Source organism: Dipodomys merriami, unplaced genomic scaffold, assembly GCF_024711535.1.
Source record: "Dipodomys merriami isolate MVZ:Mamm:240054 unplaced genomic scaffold, mDipMer1.0.p SCAF_28, whole genome shotgun sequence".
NCBI lineage: Eukaryota > Metazoa > Chordata > Mammalia > Rodentia > Heteromyidae > Dipodomys > Dipodomys merriami.
The window spans coordinates 112,504-133,877 of NW_027204270.1; the positions used below are offsets into that span (position 1 = coordinate 112,504).

Below are 21,374 nucleotides of genomic sequence, written 5' to 3' on the forward strand. Positions count from 1 at the left end.
GGCACGCGGGGGCGCAGAGATGGCACGCGGGGGCGCAGAGATGGCACGCGGGGAACTCACTAGAGAAGGAGGCGGGCCTGGGGGAGAGGGCGCCCCGGGTGTCCCCGGAGGCGGAGGCCGGCGTGCCGGGGCGGGGAGGGAGCGGGGTGTCTCCCAGGAAGAGGAAGCGGGCGGGCCCCGTGCCGCTTCGCTCGTGGGCTCCCGTCTAATCGCGGAGTCCCCGAAGGCGAAGGCGGGCGGGCGGCGCCGACAAACAGCGGCGGCCGCGGCGGGCGCACCAGCCGGAGGGCAGCTGCGGCCCAGCCGACCTCAGCCCTCCGCGCCTCGTCCACGGCGGGTCCGGCAGCCGAGCTCATGCAGCCCCGGGGCGAGCGCCCGGCCGGGAGGACGCAGAGCCCAGAGCACGGCAGCCCGGGGCCCGGGCCGGAGGCGCCGCCGCCGCCGCCGCCGCAGCCGCCGGCGTGAGTGAGGAGGAGGACGGCGGGAGGCAGAGAGGGCGGCGGGAGGCAGAGAGGGCGGCGGGAGGCAGAGAGGGCGGCGGACGGCGGGAGGCAGAGAGGGCGGCGGACGGCGGGAGGCAGAGAGGGCGGCGGACGGCGGGAGGGAGGGAGGGACAGCGGGCGGCGAGAGAGAGGGAGGGCGGCGGACGGCGGGACACCGGGGCGGCGGGACACCGGGGTTGCGGGACACCGGGGTTGCGGGACACCGGGGTTGCGGGCGGCGGGACACCGGGGCTGCGGGAGGGACGGCGGGACACCGGGGTTGCGGGCGGCGGGACACCGGGGTTGCGGGCGGCGGGACACCGGGGTTGCGGGCGGCGGGACACCGGGGTTGCGGGCGGCGGGACACCGGGGCTGCGGGAGGGCGGCGGGACACCGGGGCTGCGGGAGGGACGGCGGGACACCGGGGCTGCGGGAGGGCGGCGGGACACCGGGGCTGCGGGAGGGCGGCGGGACACCGGGGCGGTGGGAGGGCGGCGGGACACCGGGGCTGCGGGCGGGCGGTGGGACACCGGGGCGGTGGGAGGGCGGGACACCGGGGCTGCGGGCGGGCGGTGGGACACCGGGGCGGTGGGAGGGCGGGCAGGCGGCCCGACACCGGGATGGCGGGACACCGGGGCGGTGGGAGGGCGGGCAGGCGGCGGGACACCGGGGCGGTGGGAGGGCGGGCAGGCGGCCCGACACCGGGATGGCGGGACACCGGGGCGGTGGGAGGGCGGGCGGGCGGCGGGACACCGGGGCGGTGGGAGGGAGGGCGGGCGTCCCGCGGCCGCCGCGCTGCCCGAGCGCCCCTCTCCCGGGGCCTGGCCGCGGCGGCCCGCGCTTCCGCTGCCCCCCCCCTCCCCGGCCTCCGGCTGCCCTTGAGCCCGCGGGGGGGGGGGGCGGGAGCGGCGGCCTGCGGCGCGCTCAGGGGAGCGGCACCATCAGGGCTCCCCCGCCCCGCCGGCTGCGTGGGGGCCCGAGAAAGGGCGCCCGCGGGGCCCAGGCCTCAGGCCCCTGACCCCGGGCCATGGGGGGAAAGTCTGGCCCGGCTCCAGGAGGTCCCGGGACCCGAGGGAAGCGCAGGGTGAGCGCAGCGTGGCCCTCGAAGGGCTGCTGAGGATGGACCTGAGGACTGCCCTGGCTGTGCCCGGAGCCCTCAAGGGGGGTGAGTGGCCCCCAGCCAGGCAGCGCCTGACCTTGCCCTGCCCGCCTGCAGCCCCGAGGCAGAGCGAGCTCGGCCCAGGCAGGCCAGGCCTGCAGCCCCCATGGAAGGTGCCATGCAGCTGCTGAGCCGCGAGGGCCACAGCGTCGCTCACAACTCCAAGCGGCATTACCACGATGCCTTCGTGGTGATGAGCCGGATGCGGCAGCGCGGCCTCCTCTGCGACATCGTCCTGCACGTGGCTGCCAAGGAGATCCGTGCGCACAAGGTGGTGCTGGCCTCCTGCAGCCCCTACTTCCACGCCATGTTCACAAGCAAGTACCACAGTCTGGGCAACACTTGGGGGCCTTCTCCCGACGGCCCGGGTCAAGCGCCAGCCTGACTCCCTGTTCCCACAGATGAGATGAGTGAGAGCCGCCAGACACACGTGACGCTGCATGACATCGACCCTCAGGCTCTGGACCAGCTGGTGCAGTTTGCGTACACAGCCGAGATTGTGGTGGGCGAGGGCAATGTGCAGGTGAGGCGCCCTCGCCCCCCGGCCTGTCTTCTATTCCTAGTCTCTCCTGCCTCTCTACCCCACCTGCACCACCCCATCTTCATGCCCACAGACTCTGCTCCCGGCTGCCAGCCTCCTGCAGCTGAATGGTGTTCGCGATGCCTGCTGCAAGTTCTTGCTGAGTCAGCTCGACCCCTCTAACTGCTTGGGCATCCGTGGCTTTGCAGACACGCACTCATGCGGTGACCTGCTCAAGGCGGCACACAGGTATGTGCTGCAGCACTTCGTGGACGTGGCCAAGACAGAGGAGTTCATGCTGCTGCCACTGAAGCAGGTAACACACCAGCCCAGGTCCTGCCACACCCCCAGCCCAGACCCCAGCAACCTTCATCCCCAGCTCTGACCTGTGGATCCACAACCAACCCATCCTCTGAAGCCTTCACCTTGTCCCTGTCTTCAAACTCCACCCAAGCCTTTACCTTTTAACCTCCGTCCTCACTGTGTCTCCCTCCATAATCCCCAGTCTCTTTTTTTTTTTTTTTTTTTTTTTTTTTTTTATTGTCGGCCGTGGGGCTTGAACTCTGGGCCTGGGCGCTGTCCCTCAGCTCTTCAGCTCAAGGCGAGCGCTCTACCACTTGAGCTACAGCGCCACTTCCGGTTTTCTGGTGGTTTATTGGAGATAGGAGTCTCACGGTCTCTCCTGCCCGGGCTGGCTTTGAACCGCGATCCTCAGATCTCAGCCTCCTGAGTAGCTAGGATTACAGGCGTGAGCCACCAGCGCCCGGCAATCCCCAGTCTCTTAATCCCATGGTCCCAGAACACTCGGAACCTTGGCCCCACCCCCACCAGCCAGACCTATGGATGCTGACTCTTACTTGGCTCCTCCCTGCCCCATCAGATTCTCCCTCCCAGGTACCTTCAGAGTTCCCTGCTCCCACAGAACCTCCACCCTCAGATCTGAGGTCAGTGCCCCTAACCCCCAGGTGCTGGAACTGGTCTCTAGTGACAGCCTAAATGTGCCTTCTGAGGAAGATGTCTACCGTGCGGTCCTAAGCTGGGTCAAACATGATGTAGACACACGGAGGCAGCATGTCCCAAGGGTGAGGCCCTGCCCGGGAACTCTCGTGTCTGGGAGGGGAAACAGAGGACTAAGATCTAAGCATGCCCGAAGGAGTCTCCAGCCTATTCAGGGATTCTGAGGAAGCAGTGCAATTACTTGTCTCAGAACCCATCAGACCACTGGTATGGGTACCTCAGCAGGTTCTTAGGCCTGGGGCAGGTGTGCCAGCGAGTCTTGCCTGACCTTGATGTCCCTGCCTCAGCTGATGAAGTGTGTTCGGCTGCCCCTCCTGAGCCGTGACTTCCTGCTGGGCCATGTGGATGCCGAGGGCCTGGTGAGGCACCACCCTGATTGCAAAGACCTGCTCATCGAGGCCCTCAAGTTCCACCTGCTGCCCGAGCAGAGAGGCGTCCTGGGCACCAGCCGCACTCGGCCCCGGCGCTGCGAAGGTGCTGGCCCTGTGCTGTTTGCAGTCGGTATGCTCGATCCCTTTCTCTACTAGTCCCCATATTGGACCTTCCTTCTACCCCTGCCACAGTGTTCAGATCTCGTCCTGCTTCTTGCTTCCTTTTCAATTCAGGGGCTACTTAAGGACCCTGTGGGTTGTGATTCATCAGTTTTGACCCAATCTCATCTCTTTCTGTCCCTGACTCTCGGGCTGTGCTGGAGCCTCTTCCCACTACTTCCTGGGGCCTCTCCTACCCTGCCACCCCCTTCTCCCCAGGTGGAGGGAGCCTCTTTGCCATCCATGGGGACTGTGAAGCATACGATACTCGCACTGACCGCTGGCATGTGGTGGCCTCCATGTCCACACGCCGGGCCCGTGTAGGGGTCGCTGCCGTTGGGAACCGGCTGTATGCTGTGGGCGGGTAAGCATGGAGTCTGGACTTGGGTCAGGGTCTTTGTGTGTGCCTGCCCCGCCGGCCTTGACTCATAGCGGACCCCTCTCGTAGCTACGATGGGACCTCAGACCTGGCTACTGTGGAGTCCTATGACCCTGTGACCAACACGTGGCAGCCGGAGGCATCCATGGGCACAAGGCGAAGCTGCCTGGGTGTGGCTGCCCTGCATGGGCTTCTGTACGCAGCTGGCGGCTACGATGGAGCCTCTTGCCTCAACAGGTAGCAGCTGGGGGGGGAGGCCCCCGGGCCTTGCAGGGCTGGCTCAGCACTGGGAGGTAGCAGCTGGGGGGGGAGGCCCCCGGGCCTTGCAGGGCTGGCTCAGCACTGGGAGGTAGCAGCTGGGGGGGAGGCCCCCGGGCCTTGCAGGGCTGGCTCAGCACTGGGAGGTACAGCTGTCTTGTGACCACTAAGTCACACCGTAAAGGAGGAATAGAGAGAGGTCCAACCTGACCCTGGGCACCCATCAGCAAGGCCTGGGCTCCGTATCACCCCATTTCCTCTCTAGGGCTCTCCCCTCAGTTGGAGGTCTAGGCCAGGGGAACACCTGGCTGGGATACTCATCTGGGCAGCCAGTAGTCTGCCTACCTGGCAGGCCTTGCTATCCACCCTGGCAGCACTTTGGGGTCATGGCCTTTGTGGTTACCAGCATGGGATTTCAGCCATGCCACTGGGAAGGGCCGGTCCGGGGCGAGACCCCCTTACTGTCCTGGCTGATGGTGCCCACAGTGCCGAACGATACGACCCACTGACGGGAACATGGACGTCCGTCGCTGCCATGAGCACCCGGAGGCGATACGTGCGCGTGGCCACACTTGGTGGGTGACAGGGCCTGCTCCTTGTGGTGCCTGCTCTCCCCGTCCCCAGCCCTTGTAGCCAGCAAGAGCATTATGGGTACATTGCCTCTCTGCAGATGGGAGCCTGTATGCTGTGGGTGGTTACGACAGCTCATCACACCTGGCCACCGTGGAGAAGTATGAGCCCCAGGTGCATAACGCACCCCCGCAGGGGTGTCGCCCCACCTCATATCTTACCTGTCCTCTAGTCGCTCACCCCGGAGCAGGGTCTGTACTGTGGTACGTCGTGTCAACTTCCAGCCCACCCCCTTGCTGCCACAGGTGAACTCCTGGACTCCCGTGGCCTCCATGCTGAGCCGTCGCAGCTCAGCAGGTGTGGCTGTGCTGGAGGGTGCCCTGTATGTGGCCGGGGGCAATGATGGCACCAGCTGTCTGAACTCCGTGGAGAGGTACAGCCCCAAAGCCGGTGCCTGGGAGAGCGTGGCGCCCATGAACATCCGCAGGTCAGCATGTCCGGCACCCACCGCGGGTCGTCCTGTTGGGTAGCTCCAGGGGTGGTGCGTGGACCCTGGCAGCAGGTCTTTTGATTCTTCCTGCCCGGTGGCCCTCATCGGACCCACCCCTGCGGCTTCCCTTGGCCCTCTCAGCCCCACCTCCCAGCAGTGCTCTCGTGCGCTGCTCCCTTAGCTACTCCTGGCACTTACCCCCGGCCCACCCGTCTCCAGGAGCACACACGACCTGGTGGCCATGGATGGTTGGCTGTATGCGGTCGGGGGCAATGACGGCAGCTCCAGCCTTAACTCCATTGAGAAGTACAACCCGAGGACCAACAAATGGGTGGCTGCGTCCTGCATGTTCACGAGGCGCAGTAGTGTGGGAGTGGCGGTGCTGGAGCTGCTGAACTTCCCCCCACCATCCTCACCTACGCTGTCAGTGTCCTCTACCAGCCTCTGACCTGGGTGAAGACTGCACCGAGGCCCACAGCCTCCCACATGCCTTAAGCCTTGTGAGGCGCCCCACGCCTCCCGCCCCTTGGCTGTATGTTGGGGGTAATGACGGCCCCCACCAGGGACTTCGTGTACCGTCCGTCCACGTGTCTGCCTTCATCCCTGTTTGTTTATGTTTGTGCCGTCTGTCAACTTGCTTATTTATTATTTATGGATTATTTATGACAGAGGAGCAGTGCTGCAGCTACCAGTTCATGTGTTTACTCTCAAGGGTCACCTCCCTGCAGGGGACCAAGCAGCCCTCTAGAATGTCTTTCCACTGCCTGCGAGCAGTGGGAAATGATGGGGGTGGGTACTTCAGGAGAGGCCCGTGGCCCGTTCAGGCTCTGCAGACGGCGGGCGGCTGCAGAGTAGCAGCCAGGTTAACAAAGCAAGAGTAGGGATTGGGACTTCTTCAGAAGATGCAGATCCCTAGCCAGCGCTTTGTACACTGTACTTACTAGACCCAGCCAGGTACTATCCTAGGAAGGCAGAAAGCAGATTGTATGTGGATCTGCATAAAGCTTTGTCTTTTCTGGATCTTGTATGGAGCTGGGCACACACAATGCACTCAGACCCTACACAGCAATATGAGCCAACTTGAAAATAAACCTGTTTCCTGGGCTCCGTGGCCTGAGGCTGAGTGTCCATCTCTGGTCCGTTCAGTCCCTGCTGTGTGTGGGACAGCCTCGGGTACTATCTGGATACCAAGGTAAGGGTCTGTAGGTGGATAATCAACCTAGTTCAGATGCTGCATTAATTTTGGGGGCTGCAAGGCAGAACTTCTGCATTCAGGTGTTGTGGAACAGCAAAGATTTGATTGTTAGCCTGGGCTGAGGTTCCTGATCATCCCAGGCTCTGATTATGACTTGAGCACCTAGAAGACACAGGGCTGCGTTCCTACATTTAGTTAAACCCTGGGGACCCTGGCTGGGGCTGAGGGGGGCGAGGTCTTGCTTCTCTTTCTGGATGTTACAAACTCCTGCTTTAGTGGCTGCAAGTGAGCACATGCCCGACAGTCACTAATGACTCAAACTGTATGCTCAGGTTGTGGGGGGGGGGGGAGCGCTGGCGCGGCGGTGGGAGGTAGAAGGAAGGCTGCTTGAAGGAGAGAGTCCCTTCATTCACCAAACTGCAGGGCCCAGGCACCCCAGCCTGAACACCTGACAGCAGTGTGTCCACACACCAGGCCCCAGGGCCCCCCTGTGTCAACAGAAGTCTGAGGTAGGGGATTCTCTCCACGGAAGGAGGTGTCTTCCCTGTTGTGGCTGGTCTGCGCTCCAGCACTGTGGCCAGATGTCAGGCAGGGGTGAGGCCCCTCCCACATAAGCTCCTCCTCTGAGCCGCCCCTGGAGGAGCAGGACCTCCCACAGCCCCGCCCCCTGCAGGAGGCTGGAGCAGGATGTTCTTGACTGAGGGTTCCAGAACTGCCAACCGCCTGGCCCAGGTCAGCTGCCTCCACCCATGGGGAACAGCCACTGCGTTCCCCAGGCCCCAAGGAGGCTGCGGGCCTCCTTCTCCAGAAAGCCCTCACTGAAGGGAAATAGGTGAGGAGGGTGGTCTGGCCCGTGGGCACAAGGTCTCCCTCAGCCTGCTGCCCAGAGCCAGGCTCTGAGCCCTCTTTCCCTTGCCCCCAGAGAGGACAGCGCGAGGAAGCTGGCCAGCCTGTTTGGCACTGAAGCTAGTCCCGACGGGGACGCGACAGCAGACAAGATCTTCCATTACATCCCTGGGACGGTGAGCAGAGGGGCGTGTCCCACTAGAGCACAACAGCCACCGTGGTCTGTGCACCGGACCTTGTGTGCCATCCCGCATTGTGCTGTGGGGGACGGCGTGGGGCCTGGGGTCTGAGTGCTGCCCTGCACCCTCCTGTAGAACTCGGGGGGGGGGGAGTGTGTGGGTGAGAGAGAGGAAGAGATACTATTGTGTCTTTATACAGCTCAGGGTCTCCCTAGTCAACTGGGGGGACTCAGACCAAAGGCGAGGTGAGGGAGTGGACACTGTTCTACCCTGGGTTAGCTCATCCGCCGAAAGTCTGGGCCAAGAATGAAACCCAGACGAGCACTGAGTCAGTGGTGAGCCGCACGCCCGGGTGGGGCCTCCCAGCCGGGTAGGCACCCACACCTGAGGCCGCCACCCACCCGCCCACCCCTTCACCAGTGACCGGCTAGGGCCACCGGAAGTCAGGAGTTTCTGATGAATGGTGAGTTGGAGCCTGACACCTACTCTAGGCTTCAGGTTCTCCCTAGGATATCTTGCAGGAAGCTGCTCCTTTGTACCACAGCACACAGCTCCCTGTCTCTTCTACGCCAGCACCCCTCCCTGTGCACCTGTAGGTTAGTTCTCACATCCCTTCCCATCTCCACACCCTGGGGGACTTAGAGCTCGCTAAGGAAAGAGACTGCTGCTCCTTTTTTCCCAACTGGGAAGGCTTTGGGATGGCAGGAGCCTGGGTTGCGGGTCTGACAGGCTCCTCCCCGTGATTCTTCTGGAACCACGCCCAGCAGGGTGTACCAGGCCCTGCTCCGGGTAAAGGCACCCTGAGCTGTCGGAAGCAGGCCCCGCTGTGCACTTGCGAGGCACCTGGTCTGCCTTTCCAGGACTCTACCTTTCCTGCAGGCTGCCACCAGGCTGGAAAGCCTGTGCCACCTGCTTGTGGGCTCTCTGAGGTCTCTGGACTCCTTACTGGCAGGTGCAGCTCCAGAAGCCACACTTTCACAGAGAAGGGGGCAGGATGAGGGCATCTGGCATGGCATAAAGTGAGCTCTCTCTGTGTGGCCCTTTCATGTGGGGCCAGGAAGCAGTGTGACTCTAGGAAGGAGCGTCATGAGCCACCGTGACTCTAGTGGTCCTCCCTAGCTAGGACACAGTAGCTGGAGGGGAGCAAGGGAGCCTCAAAAGGAGAACAGGGCTGTGGAGCAGGAATGGAGCAGGCTTTTCTGGGATCTGAGTGGACTCTGCCACAATTCCAAACCGAATCCTCCCCTACACTCCACGGCTGAACCTGGGCCTTGGAGCCAGCTGCATGGCCTATTTTTCACAGGTGCTATGCAGCGTCAGTTCCCACACAGGGTGTGTGTGGGTGCACAAGGCCCCACCCAGAGTCAGGGAGGAAGTGAGCTGGGCCTCACATTCCTGGGCTTCCCCAAGGGGCAGCTGAGGTTGGCAAAGGGATAGCCATCCGCACAGGTGGCCTTGGGCAGCATCCAAAAGAGCATGGCCTCTGATCGGCTGACTCCTGCATAGATAGGGGACTCAGGGCCACAGCTGGCCTAGTGTGTAGATGTTGGGCCTCCCTCCTTTCAGCAGACGTGCAGATCCCAAAGCCCATCCTAGGTCCTATGAATCTCTGGGACACAACAGTATACAAAATAGATCGCTACAACATCCCCCCCTTCACTGTGTGACCTTTCCCTCTACAGCGACAGGTAACATGAACAAGAAAAGATACAGAAGGGCAGTTTAAGTGAGATGGGAAAATTTTTGAAGGTTACAATAGCTTTGTTATTCCATTTTATTGTTGTTGTAAAGGTGGCGTACGGTGGGTTACAGCTACCTAAGTCAGGCAAAGAGCACATGTCTTTTCGGACACCGTCATCGCTTCCCTCACTCTCTCCCAGTTTTTCCTTCCTGTCCCCAGCCACAGTTGTAAAGTTCACTTTCAACCACTGAAAGTTGGAATTTTATCCAAGCAGGAAGAAGGTAAAAATCTGAGCACGGCTCTGAAGGGGGCAAGGTGGGGACTTGGAGCTTAATGATCTCAGCAGAGAGGCAGCAAAGTACGAAGGCCCTGAGACGTGCGGGCGTCTGATGTGAGGGCAAATCGGGGAGGGGATGTGGAGCACGTAATACAGAATCCCGGGGATCAGTGCCAGAACCTTGGCTCCTGCTGTGACTGAGACCCGTGTGGTTGGCGAGCTGGGGCAGCCAGCTTAGGCTCATGAGAGCTGACTATAACACTGCCCAAGCTCGCTCACGGACATCGTCCTGGTAATTTAAAGTGAATGGTGTCAGGAATATTTGTAACAGGGAAATAGTCAAATAGTACAAGTCAGACTCTTGGGGTTTTCTTTGTTTTTTATAGGACCAGGTATTTAACCCTTGTTGGCTTACATTGGAGACATGGGAGGGTTTTGAGGACCATCTAGATACCCCCAAAGCTCCTTGGCAAGTCTGGGGATGCAGAATGACCAAAGCCAGACTGCACAGACTAGGAGATAATGGGGTGAGGGCTGATCTCCTGAGCCCTCGACTCTCTACCACAGACCAGGTAGTGTGAGTCTGTGTGTCTTGTATTATAGTCTGTCACTGTGTTCATGAGAAGGAGGTGTTTAGGATCTGTACATATGTAGGGTTTGGGTGTTTGTTTTTTGGTTGTTTGGGGTATTTTTTGCCAGTCTGGGGCTTGAACTTAGGGCCTGGGGCACTGTCCCTGAGCTTCTTTTGCTCAAGGATAGCAATGTAACACTTGAGCCAGAGTGCCATTTCTGGACTTTTCTGTGTATGTGGTACTGAGGAATGGAACCATTGCATGCTAGGCAAGCGCTCTACCACTAAGCCACATTCCCAGGCCCTCATATGTGGGTTCTTTTTTTTTTGGTCCTGAGGCCCGAACTCTGGGCCTGGGCACTGTCCCTCAGCTCTTCAGCTCAAGGCTAGCATTCTACCCTTGAGCCACAGCACCACTTCCAGCTTTTTCTGCTTCTGTGGTGCTGAGGAATTGAACCCAGGGCCTCATGCATGCAAGGCAAGTGCTCTACCACTGAGCCACTTTCCCAGCCCATAGGTGGGTTCTTAACATATGTATTGTGTGACTATGCATGGATAGACCAGGCCAATATATACATATAACAGTGGCCCTATGTATATTGGCTGGGGCTCTGGCCCCTCCCTTGATATTGCTCCTCAGGATATCACAAGCCTGGAGAATCCACATGAAAATCTGGAACAGCCATTCCTGAGTGTGTTCAAGAAGGGGCGGCGGAGGACATCTGTGAGAAACCTGGGCAAAGTTGTACACTATGCCAAGGTTCAGTTGCGGTTCCAACACAGCCAGGTAGGGATCATGCCAGGTGGGGACGTGCTCAGGGACAGCATCCTGGCCAGCCTGGAGCTTGGTCCCCAGATCCTGAGATGAGGGGCCTACCCTTTCCTAGGACACGAGTGACTGCTACCTAGAACTGTTCCCCTCCCATCTCTACTTCCAAGCCCATGGTTCTGAAGGACTCACGCTCCAGGTAAGGAGAGTGGGCAAAAGGACAGCAGACACGGCCCACAGCCCCTGAGAGTCCTGAGCCTCTCCTGCCCTGTGCCGTGACAGGGGCTGCTACCGCTGACAGAGTTGAGCATCTGCCCACTGGAGGGGTCCCGAGAGCATGCCTTCCAGATCACAGGTGTGGGGGTGGTGCTGTCCGCCCCAGCCCGGGCCTGCGGGAGGTCTGGGGAAGGGGACTGCCCTCCACTCAGCTCCTCCGCCCCCAGGCCCGCTGCCTGCTCCCCTCCTCGTTCTCTGCCACAGTGAGGGTGAGCTCCACCGCTGGCTCTACCACCTGGAGAAACAGATGGCCCTTGTCGGTGGCCTGCGCCGCTGCCACTCGGCGCCCCCTCAGGTCAGTGCCCGGGACCAGTCGGGGGAGTCAGGGAGGCGGACCCTCCCCACCCCAGCCCTTCTAGCCTGTCTCTGAGGAGCTCCTCCCCTCCCCCTCCTCTGCTTTCTTCCCCCTCCTCAGGGACCCATGGGGGATGAGCTCTCCTGGAGTCTGCAGCGCAGACTGGACCGGCTGCAGAGGGCGTCGGGGCAGGAGTCAGTGTACAGTGCCATCTGTGCATCGAGGGTCAAGCTGCAGCACCTTCCCTCCCAGGTGGGTGGAGGGACATGGGGGCGCAAGGAGGCCGGGGAGGTTCGAGTGGCAGGTGCGGGCCTGGGTGCTCAGCGCTGCTCTGTCCCTTACCCTTTGCAGGAGCAGTGGGATCGGCTCCTGGTCCTGTACCCTGGGTCTCTGGCCATTTTCTCTGAGGAGCCAGATGGGCTAAGCTTTAAGGTAGATCTTTAAGGTAGATGTGCACCCGCCCTAGGGTGGTGCCCCACTGGAGTGGGAGCTGGGATCAGAGGAACCTGTATTTCCGGGCCTGTTGGGACAGAGCACCGGGCCATGCCCATATGGGGCCACTATCCTGGTCAGTCTGGTCTCTGTCTGAAGCAGAGGAATCCCCACCTGCACATCCATCTTGTCCTGAGGCTCCTCAGCCACCATCCAGACCACCACCCTGGGGCAAGTGGCCAGGGTGAGACTGCTCCCAGGACTCCCTCATAGGTGCTTGCCCCAGGGCCCTCCAAGTGCCATCTTCCCAGTGTCTTTTTCTGCATGTGTGCATGAATGTGTCTTCTCTGGGGCCAGAGTGTGCAGCTAGTGTCACTGGAAAATGCACATGTTGGCCTCCCTATTGGGATTCAGTCCCCACGAGCAACTGTCTGTATCTGCTGTGGGCAGGCAAGGGTCCACCAGGAGGCAGGGGGGAAGAGGCCCGGATGAAGGCAGCCGCTCATTCAGTGTCCCGCAGGGGGAGCTGCCACTGAGTGCCATCCACATCAACCTGGAGGAGAAGGAGAAACAGATCCGCTCCTTCCTGATTGAAGGTGGAATCTCGCCGCAGACTCTGCCCTGGCCTGGATAGGTTTGGGGGGGCGAGGGGGACGTGAGCCCGGTGGATGCCGCAGCTCATTGCTGGGGGTTCTGTGAGGTGCAGGGTACGCCCTTGCTCCAAGCCCCAGCGCGTGTTTGTTTCCAGGCCGCCTCATCAACACCATCCGTGTGGTGTGCGCCAGCTACGAGGACTACAGCCACTGGTTGCTCTGCCTCCGCACAGTCTGCCGCAAGGACGGGGGCCCCCTGTCACCCGGCCCTCCAAGCGCCCCAGAGCTTCAGGGGCCCACACAGGTGAAGTCTTGCCACCACGGGGGGACGGGTGGGTACAGGCATGGGTAGGGAGGGATTCAACCACCCAGCTCACTCCTGGCTGCCCAGGAGTAGGGGTGGTGGCCAAGGTTGGCTCTCCTTGGATAGACAGGTCAGTTGGGACTCAGATTGCCCTGTGTCCTCCTCTCTCCCTGCCCAAGCCCTTAGCCCCAGGCTGTATGGGCTGCCCTGCCCAGCCTGCAACTGAGCACCTGGGGAGTGGCAGAGCAGGGGAGGCGTCCGTGGCTGAAGAGCCCAGAGCCCACTGCCCCATCCTGAGCCTGGATCCCCCACTGCCCCATCCTGAGCCTGGATCCCCCACTGCCCCATCCTGAGCCTGGATCCCCCACTGCCCAATCCTGAGCCTGGATCCCCCACTGCCCCATCCTGAGCCTGGATCCCCCACTGCCCAATCCTGAGCCTGGATCCCCCACTGCCCCATCCTGAGCCTGGATCCCCCACTGCCCCATCCTGAGCCTGGATCCCCCACTGCCCCATCCTGAGCCTGGATCCCCCACTGCCCCATCCTGAGCCTGGATCCCCCACTGCCCCATCCTGAGCCTGGATCCCCCACTGCCCCATCCTGAGCCTGGATCCCCACTCCTCCACGAGGGGTCTCAGATTCATGGGACCCCTGTGCAGCCTCAGAGAATTATGTGGGAGAGGGGTCAACAGGAGCTTTCTAGAAGGTTCATCATCCCTGCAGGACCTGGCCAGCTCTGACTGTGCCAGCATTGCCCAGCGGAGGACAGAGCTGAGGCGTAGCAGCAGCAGCCGATCACCCAGAAGCAGAGCCAGAGGGGATGTGCCTAGCAGGGCCACTCCACGGCCCTTGCGCCTGGACCTGGCCAAAGTGAGTCTAGCACATGCTCCCGATCCAGGCCGCCCTCCTTCTTGCCTATCTCTCTGCCCAGGTAGTCCTGGGGTACTCAAATATATTGCTTAAGCCGGGCGCCGGTGGCTCACACCTGTGATCCTAGCTACTCAAGAGGCTGAGACCTGAGGATCGCGGTTCAAAGCCAGCCCGGTCAGGAAAGTCCGAGAAACTCTTATCTCCAATAAACTACCAGAAAACCAGAAGTGGTGCTGTAGCTTAAGTGGTAGAGCACTAGCCTTGAGCTGAGGAGCTGAGGGACAGCGCCCAGGCCCAGAGTTCAAGCCCCACAACTGACAAAAAAAAAAAAAGTTTCACTGGGGTTGGGAAGGTGGCTCAGTGGTAGAGCGTTTGCCTTGCATGCATGAGGCCCTGGGTTCAATTCCTCAGCACCACATAAGCAAAAAGAAAAAAGCCAGAAGTGGCGCTGTGGCTCAAGTGGTAGAGCGCTAGCCTTGAGCTGAAGAGCTGAGGGACAGCGCCCAGGCCCAGAGTTCAGGCCCCATGACCGGACCCAAAAAAAAAAAAAAAGAAGAAGCTGATGGACAGCACCCAGGCCCTGAGTTCAAGCTCTAGGACTGGCACAAAAGAAAGGAAGTCTCTTGCCGGTGCCGGTGGCTCACGCCTGTCATCCTAGCTACTCAGGAGGCTGAGATCTGAGGATCATGGTTCAAAGCCAGCCCAGGCAGGAAAGTCCATGAGACTCTTATCTCCAATAAACCACTCAGAAAACCAGAAGTGGCGCTGTGGCTCAAGAGGTAGAGCACTTGTCTTGAGCTGAAGAGCTGAGGGACAGTGCCCAGGCCCAGAGTTCAAGCCCCACAACCAAAAAAAAAAGGAAAAGAAAGAAAAATCTCTTGCTCAGAGGATAAAATACTCTAGCTGCTTTCTAGCTAGAGGAACCTGTATCTCTCACCTTTTGTAGGTCAAAGGGCCAGACCTGGAGAACAGCCCAGAAGCACTAGACCACTCTTTGGACACACCACACTCCCCCCTGTACGCTGATCCCTACACACCACCTGCCACCTCCCATCGCAAGATCACAGATGTCCAAGGCCTGGATGAGGTCGGTGTGGGTAACATAGCAGCCCTCAGGCTATGAAGGGAGGAAAAGCGGGGCGGGGGGCGGGGGTGTATCTTTGGGCTAAGGGTCCCTGAGCTCCACAGTGGTCCAGTCCTGGGGCCCCTGTTTTCCCACTTTCTGGCAGATCTTCAGTGCTGTGCGAACTTCACCTGGACCAGACCTATCTAGCCTGTTCTCTTCGGTGCCTGTCTCTGACTCTAGCTCCAGACTCTCCAGCACCCCTGGTCTCCTGGGTCCCTATTTGCTCTCCAGCAAAAGAGCCCCACAGTCTCGCGCCTCTCAGAGGCACCGAGGCTCTGTCAAAGGCCAGGCGACGCGTCCCCCTGACTCTCCACAACGTAGGAGTAGCAGCCCCCACCTGGTAAGAGGAGGCCCATGCCCTGGGCTCAAAGGAGTCTTGAGGGATGGGGGGCTCCTGGGATGGTGGGGGAGAAAGAAGGAGCAGGGGAGATCAGGGACAGGGATAAGGGGGTACAGCCTGATGGGGAGCCACAGCGGGGTGGGGACCCCAAGGCAAAGGCGAGAGGGTCCTGGTGGGTTGGGGGGCCAATCTTCTCCAGCTCTCAGTCTTGTGTTTTGTGTTCCCAGGTTACCCCTGCAAGGGAAGATGCACCCAGTCCCCTACAACTTCCTCCAGGTGAGTGAAGAGTCTGTCTCTGCTGGGTAAAGTGATGGGTGTTGCTTCTTACAGGCCTATGCCTGATGTGCCTCTGCCCTGCCCACCAGATAGAGAGTCCTCGGTCTGGGAGAAGACCTCATCTCCCTCCCACCAGAAGTGGCCACGCCTTAGGAGGCCCGAGGCAGAGGGGGGGCTCATCCAATGGATTTGATGGGCTCCAGGCAAGCTGCTCCTCAGGAGCACTCATCAGTGCCAACCTGGAGGGTGTCTGCAGCCATCCCGCCCTCCGACCCACTTCAGATCCAGATTAGTCTGACTCCATCAGATCAAGGGCTTCCTCGGGATCTGAGAGTAGAAGCACCCTTGCCCGGATCCTGGCCCCTCTGCCTCACCAGCAGCTACGAAGGCCAGCAGAAGCACCTCATCGTAGTGATATCATGGCCAGCATCAACAACAACCCAGGAAGATACAGCGGAGGCCTGGACACCCGCCAGAGCCCTCCCCAAGCTCTGCCCATGGGGAAGGGAGGGAGAGAGGTCTGGTGGTGGGCTTTACTTGGAACTGGGATGATACCACGAATGTGAAGTTAAGAAAGTCAGGTTGTCAGTGTGTTAGTTCAGAGGGCATGAGGGTGAAAGGTCGATAGGGGTCAGAGATTATTGAAAGCAGATGTAGGAGAGTGCCCAGCAATCAGGGTGAGATGGTCAGTCAATGCTGGCAATGTGGGGTCAGAGGCACCAACACCGACACTATAAACAGGAAAAGAGACTTTATTGGTGCTTGTCTGTGTTTGCTCAGAGCAGCCAGGTTTCCATTATCCTAGGCTCTGGCCATGCCGCCTCGGACAGAGCCTTGCCCTGTCCTGCCACCATTCTGCCACCTTGGGCCACTCTGCCGCTTTCCCACTCCACGACCACTCAGCCTCAGTCCCATTCAAGCTGCCTGCACTGAAGGCCTCAGTTCCATCTGCGCCTCCTTCTGGACCCCAGGGCGCCATCTCTGCTCCGCAGACCTACCCAGCGGGAGCTGCAGGAGCCTTCAGAGGTTCCCCCCAGGCACTAGCTCGCCAACTCGGGCCTGGCCTAAGCCAGCTGTGGCCCTGGTCCCTCCAGGTTCAGGAGTCAGAGGGCCTTAGAGGCCCAGAGTAGAGTCCTCGAACGTCCCCCATTCCTAAGCTTTGAAGTCACCCAGTGTCCTGTCTAGTGTCCAAGATCCAGCAGGACCTTGATGCCCTGATGCTTTCCTCTCCTACTGTCCTTAGCATGTGAGCCGATGAACTGCAGTGCTCAGTAAAGTTAAATTTCAGATAAACATCCCAAGGATTGCATGTCTGAGATTCAAACTTAATTGAGTGCCTTGTTTTACACGTGCTAATCCAATGCCCTCCTAAATAGCTTTCCGCTCAGCACCTACCCACGCAGAATCCTGAATCTCCTTCCTACCGGGTGTGGGGAGTGACCCCACGGTGGAGTCCAAGGAGGCTGACACATAAGATGCTGGTTCTTTCCCAGATACCGTAGAAGATAGGTGTCAGAGAGTGAGGAGGGGGCAGCACCTTGTCCCAGGCCTCCTGGGCTGGTCTCAGCACCCCGCACCTCCCAGGCCAGCCTGGCTCCTAGCAGCTGGGGCTGGGACTCGGGCTGTCGCTGGGGCTGGGGTTTCGGCTGGGGCTGCGTCCTTGCCTCATCTGCTGGCGAAAGTAGCGGATGGCAGAGATGGTGCCGATGTTGGCCAGCAAGACTGCAAAAGAAGCATATGGTCTCCTGGGTGCCAGCTCCAGCTGGTCACCGGTTCCACCCACAAGACCCAGTCCACACAGGGCGGGGCGAGCCCAGTGGGTCGGAGGCAGGTCAGCCACGGGAAAAATAAGGTCACAGGGGGCCTGAACCTCTGGGCACCTGTCCCCCTGCCGGCCCGGCGGGGGAGATGGACATCATAGCCCCTCCACCCCCAGAGCCCTCAAACCTGTTTTCCAAGCGTCTGGGGTATGTAGATCTGAGGTTCTCACAGCCCAAGTGGCAAAAGCCACAAACACCAGGCACATGTCATTCTGGCTAAAGGTAAAAGAGGTGAAGGGACCCCGGAGCTCATCTAGGAAAGAGAAGTGCGCCCTTCGTTGGTCCCGTGAGGTATGGTGTTCCCTGTGCACACGTTGGACTCGCTTCCCCTGGGACACACTCGCCCTGGTCACACTTGCTCTAAGACATGGTTGCCATAGAATGTGTTGCTGTGGAACACCCCTGCCCTGCGTAGGAACACTCCCGTCTGCCTGTCTGGACACACGCGTCGTATTCTCCTTTGATGTTTCTTCCTCAAGACACTGGGTGACGTGTCATAATCGAATCACGACCGTGACCGAATCACAGGGAGTGACTGTGGTCTTCACCTCCCTGTCTGTGACCCGGCTTCCCGTGGGACGCTATTTCCCACGAGGCACATGCTAGCACTTCAACCTGGACGCGAGGCAGCGGTCACTGCAGAGCCAAACCGGAATGGCTATGTTGCCTGTTCTACCCCAACTGGACTGTGTCCTGGAATGGCTGAAGCACCACCCCTCTTGGCTAACGACCGGGGTCTTGCACTGCCCCTCCCCCACGGCCCCTTGGCCTAGCTCCCTGGACAGCGTGTTCCCAGGACCTAGATCGGCCTAATCAACACCTACCTGCTTGCCTGACTGCCAGGCTGAATTGTTCTGCTGTGGCTGGGCCAGGCTCGGGGGGCAGCCCAAGCTCCAGTTCCTTTAGAGGCTCCAAACGCTGTAGCTGGTGAAGGGGGGCGGGCCTGCTGTCAAGCCTGTCCTCTCCAAAGAAGTGTTCATAGGCCTCAGGGATGGAGATGGGCACAGGGTCCCCAGGGGGAGGTGCTGCCCCACACTCAGCTCCTGGGGGTGCTTTTGGCACTAAGTGCCTTTGGTGCCTTTGTCTCTGGACCCTGAAGTCCTGGAAGAAGAACTCACAGGTATCTGGCCACTGGACTTCCCCCAGGGCCTGACCGTCCCCTGCCTCCTCCTGCATGTCCTCGTCCTCTTCCTCGATGGTGTCACAGAAGAAGAACTCATAAGCCTCGGGAAGGGTCACTGCAAAGCGGCCTCCAGGCTCGGGCCCCACTGAGGAGGCAGAGGGGGATGGAGGTGGTAGGTGCTTGAGGATCCGAGGCTGTGGGGTGCGGGGCCCCACAGCCACAGCATCCCAGGCTGAAGCCCCGCCGCGACTCTGGGGGGCTGGGGAACGGGGCGCAGCTGGGGGCGGTGGGCCTGTGGCCCCCCCTGACCCTGGCTCCTCAGGGTTGGGCAGAGCCATAGAAAAGCGAACTTTCTTCTTCTTGGTGACTTGGACAGGGCCCTGTGGGGCCCCCCCAGAAGGGTGTCCAGGGGTCCCGGCTAAGGGCTCTCTTCCAGGCTTCTCTTGGTAACCCCCTTGACCCACTGACACCTCCGTGTCTGCCAGAGCAGGCTCAGCCCAGGAAACGGGGGTTGAGGAGGGAGCAGACGCGGCCTTGGAAGCTGAGTAAGGCAGAACTTGGTGCAGCACAACCGCGGAGACAGGTGTGGTGAAATCCCCCTCTGGCTTTGCCCCTGGGCCTGCTACGGGCGGGTCCACGCGATGTCCGTGAGTGGGGGCCGGTGCAGACATAGTCCTCTCCGGGTGAGGGGTGGAGGCAGGTGCAAATAAAGTTATGTCAGGCTTAGAGGCAGATGTAGACAGACCCACGTTGGGTTGAGGCTTATTGGCAGGTGTAGACGAAGCAGTGTCAGGTTGAGGATTGGTGGCAGGTGTAGACAGAGTCGTATCAGGCTTATAGGTAGGCGTACATAAAGCTATGTTAGGTTGAAGCTTGCATGCAGATGCAGATAAAACCATGTCAGGTTGAGGCTTACAGGTAGATACAGAAAAAGCTGTGTCAAATTGAAGTTTGGTGGCAGGTACAGACGAAGCCATGTCTGTTTGAACCTTGGAGACTGGGGCAGACAGAGCCGCATCTGGCTTAGCCATGGAGACATCTGGGTAAACCTCGGACGCTGTGTGTGGCTCAGCTCTGGATGCCAGTCTGATCTGGTCTGCACCTTGCTCAGTTGTGGGCACAGACGTAGGTAGATCCAAGCCTGGCCCTCTGGCAACCTCTTCAGAGAGACCAGAGCCTGGCTCACGAGCACCTGCAGAGTCTGGATCTGGCTTGTCTTTCAAGGCTCCTGCTGTCAGTTTTGCTGTCCCCGCCTCGAGACCCTCCTTGGAACTGGCCTCGGGAGCGTGGGACGGTGCCGCAGAAGGGCCTGGGCCTCCCGGGCGCTCACCACCTTTGGCACCCACACCACGCCTCTTCTTGCGGCCAGGGCTGCGCCGTGAAGCCCCAGGGCTCTCGGGGAGCTTCTGGGAAGGAGCACTGCAGGCTGGGGACTCAGGACTTGGAGAGGGGTCACCAGCAGGGCTTGAGGCAGGGCCCTGTAGAAGCCTCTGCATCTCACCTCTAGAAGCTGCTGACGCTGGGAGGAAGGAACATTGGCTGACAGGGACAGCACCCAAGCCGGGGCACGGCAGGGCTTCTGACTGTGTGGACGTGCCGGCTTCCTGCTGGCCGGCCCCTAGAGCCAGGACAGGCTCACACTGAGACCTGCTGACCGGCTGCTGGGTAGCCACGTCCCCCTCCTTGCAGGCCCAGCAGCCCCTCCCCCTGGGAGCCAGTGGCCCACTGAGGAGTGGTGGGGGCCCCGGGGGGCTGCTGCCACTGCTGTCCCCTTGGTCAGCGTCACTGGACAAGAGCTCATCTCCGGAGGCCAGGCCAGCCTGCAAGAGGCCACACTCATCAGTGGTGGCTGAGAACTCGGCCCAGTCCTGCTCACTGAGCTGGACACTGTACTGGAAGTTGTCCATCGCTGATCAGCGGAGGTGCTGGAGCAACAGCAGGACTTGGGGCCAGGGGGGCCTTCACACATCCAGGCCCCCTAGGCTGAGCAGAACCCACTGCCACCCTGCCCACCCCAAGGGCACCTGCCCCCTCCCCGGCTCTTCATCCCCGCCTGGAAGGGTCCCAGAGGGGAGGCTCTGCTGCTTTCAAATCTAGCTCATTCTTCTGAGTTAGAAAACACTAACTCCAACTTTCCCTATTTCCAACTCAACTCCAAATGGTAACTACCATGACACATTGCCACAGTCCTAAAATCAAATAGATTTCATATTAGCAAAGTAACCTGAAAACCCCATGGCCGTGTTCCAATGGTGTTCCCACACATCTCAAATGGGCTCGGTGGGGCTGAGCCCCCTTTTCGCCTCCCTCCACTGCGGTCTGCACCCAGGACCACTGGGGTCGGTCCCTCCAGTGGCCTGTCCCGGTGTGACCCAGACGGCAGCAGGCCACAGAGGACGGCCTCGTGCCCAGCAGGTGACCAGCCTCCAGGGGGATGACCTTCCACCCGCTCTGCTAGGACAGGCTTCCTCTGCATCCACCAAGGTCAATTGCTGGGACCAGTCACAGCTGGCTCCAGGGTCAACAGGAACAGCCTGGGGCTGAGATTATGGAGCCACGGTGAGTCTTCTGACCAGGCCTTCCTCAAGGTCTATACCTCCCCATTCAGTCTTGCCCAACTCCCCAAGGCCTCATTTCCCCACCTCAGTTAACCAAGGTGACTCAAGCTGGCTGGAGACTCCATCCTCGGACCCCTAAGGGGGCTACTCTAGGGCCCTCTCTCAGCTATGCTAGACCTAGTGGGATGGGCACTCTGAGGGAGCGATGCCCTGGAGACTAAGGCACTGTGGTTTCTGTCCCACTGACCCTTGCCTCACTCTCTGATCCCAGAGAGGACTCGGTGGGAACTACCTGCCACTGGGACCCCTAGGCAAGAATGAGGGTCTAAGGGTGGCCTACCTGGGTCTCAGCAGCCGGCCGGTGCCATGGATCAGGGTATCTAGCAGCCTGTTCCTCAGCGGCATGGTGTTGGGCTTGCGCTGCAAGCTCCACCCCC

The 21,374-nt window shown here is 60.5% G+C and overlaps 3 protein-coding genes across 6 annotated transcripts; 2 read left to right on the top strand and 1 right to left on the bottom strand.

Annotated features, from left to right (window-relative positions):
* The first annotated feature begins 289 nt into the window (after positions 1 to 289).
* On the top strand, positions 290 to 6,851 carry Klhl17 (kelch like family member 17). Its single transcript, XM_070037048.1, has 12 exons — positions 290 to 461; positions 1,699 to 1,958; positions 2,043 to 2,164; positions 2,256 to 2,477; positions 3,127 to 3,243; positions 3,466 to 3,679; positions 3,928 to 4,072; positions 4,157 to 4,324; positions 4,832 to 4,920; positions 5,016 to 5,089; positions 5,221 to 5,402; positions 5,625 to 6,851. Exons 1-12 carry the CDS (start codon positions 355 to 357, stop codon positions 5,851 to 5,853), a joined length of 1,929 nt encoding a protein of 642 aa, XP_069893149.1. The 5' UTR covers positions 290 to 354; the 3' UTR covers positions 5,854 to 6,851.
* A 121-nt stretch (positions 6,852 to 6,972) lies between these two features.
* Plekhn1 (pleckstrin homology domain containing N1) lies at positions 6,973 to 15,712 on the top strand. The gene is given in 15 exon segments (XM_070037052.1): positions 6,973 to 7,432; positions 7,523 to 7,622; positions 10,795 to 10,941; positions 11,042 to 11,122; positions 11,206 to 11,279; positions 11,281 to 11,494; positions 11,615 to 11,746; positions 11,846 to 11,926; positions 12,447 to 12,522; positions 12,675 to 12,823; positions 13,548 to 13,694; positions 14,641 to 14,781; positions 14,924 to 15,160; positions 15,388 to 15,436; positions 15,526 to 15,712. Coding segments are annotated over 15 exon segments (1,815 nt in total). The 5' UTR covers positions 6,973 to 7,349; the 3' UTR covers positions 15,630 to 15,712.
* A 460-nt stretch (positions 15,713 to 16,172) lies between these two features.
* Perm1 (PPARGC1 and ESRR induced regulator, muscle 1) lies at positions 16,173 to 21,346 on the bottom strand. Of its 4 annotated transcripts, none has more exons than XM_070037043.1 (4): positions 21,278 to 21,346; positions 18,081 to 19,898; positions 17,384 to 17,509; positions 16,173 to 17,158 (listed from the first exon to the last, which is right to left on the bottom strand). In XM_070037043.1, the coding sequence occupies exons 2-4, from the start codon at positions 19,873 to 19,875 to the stop codon at positions 17,034 to 17,036; spliced, it is 2,046 nt and encodes a 681-aa protein (XP_069893144.1). In that variant the 5' UTR covers positions 19,876 to 19,898; positions 21,278 to 21,346; the 3' UTR covers positions 16,173 to 17,033. The 4 variants fall into 4 exon arrangements, with proteins under 4 accessions (XP_069893144.1, XP_069893142.1, XP_069893143.1 ...); XM_070037041.1 differs by having other exon boundaries at positions 18,081 to 20,919; XM_070037042.1 differs by having other exon boundaries at positions 18,081 to 20,304; positions 21,278 to 21,343.
* Between the last annotated feature and the right edge of the window lie 28 nt (positions 21,347 to 21,374).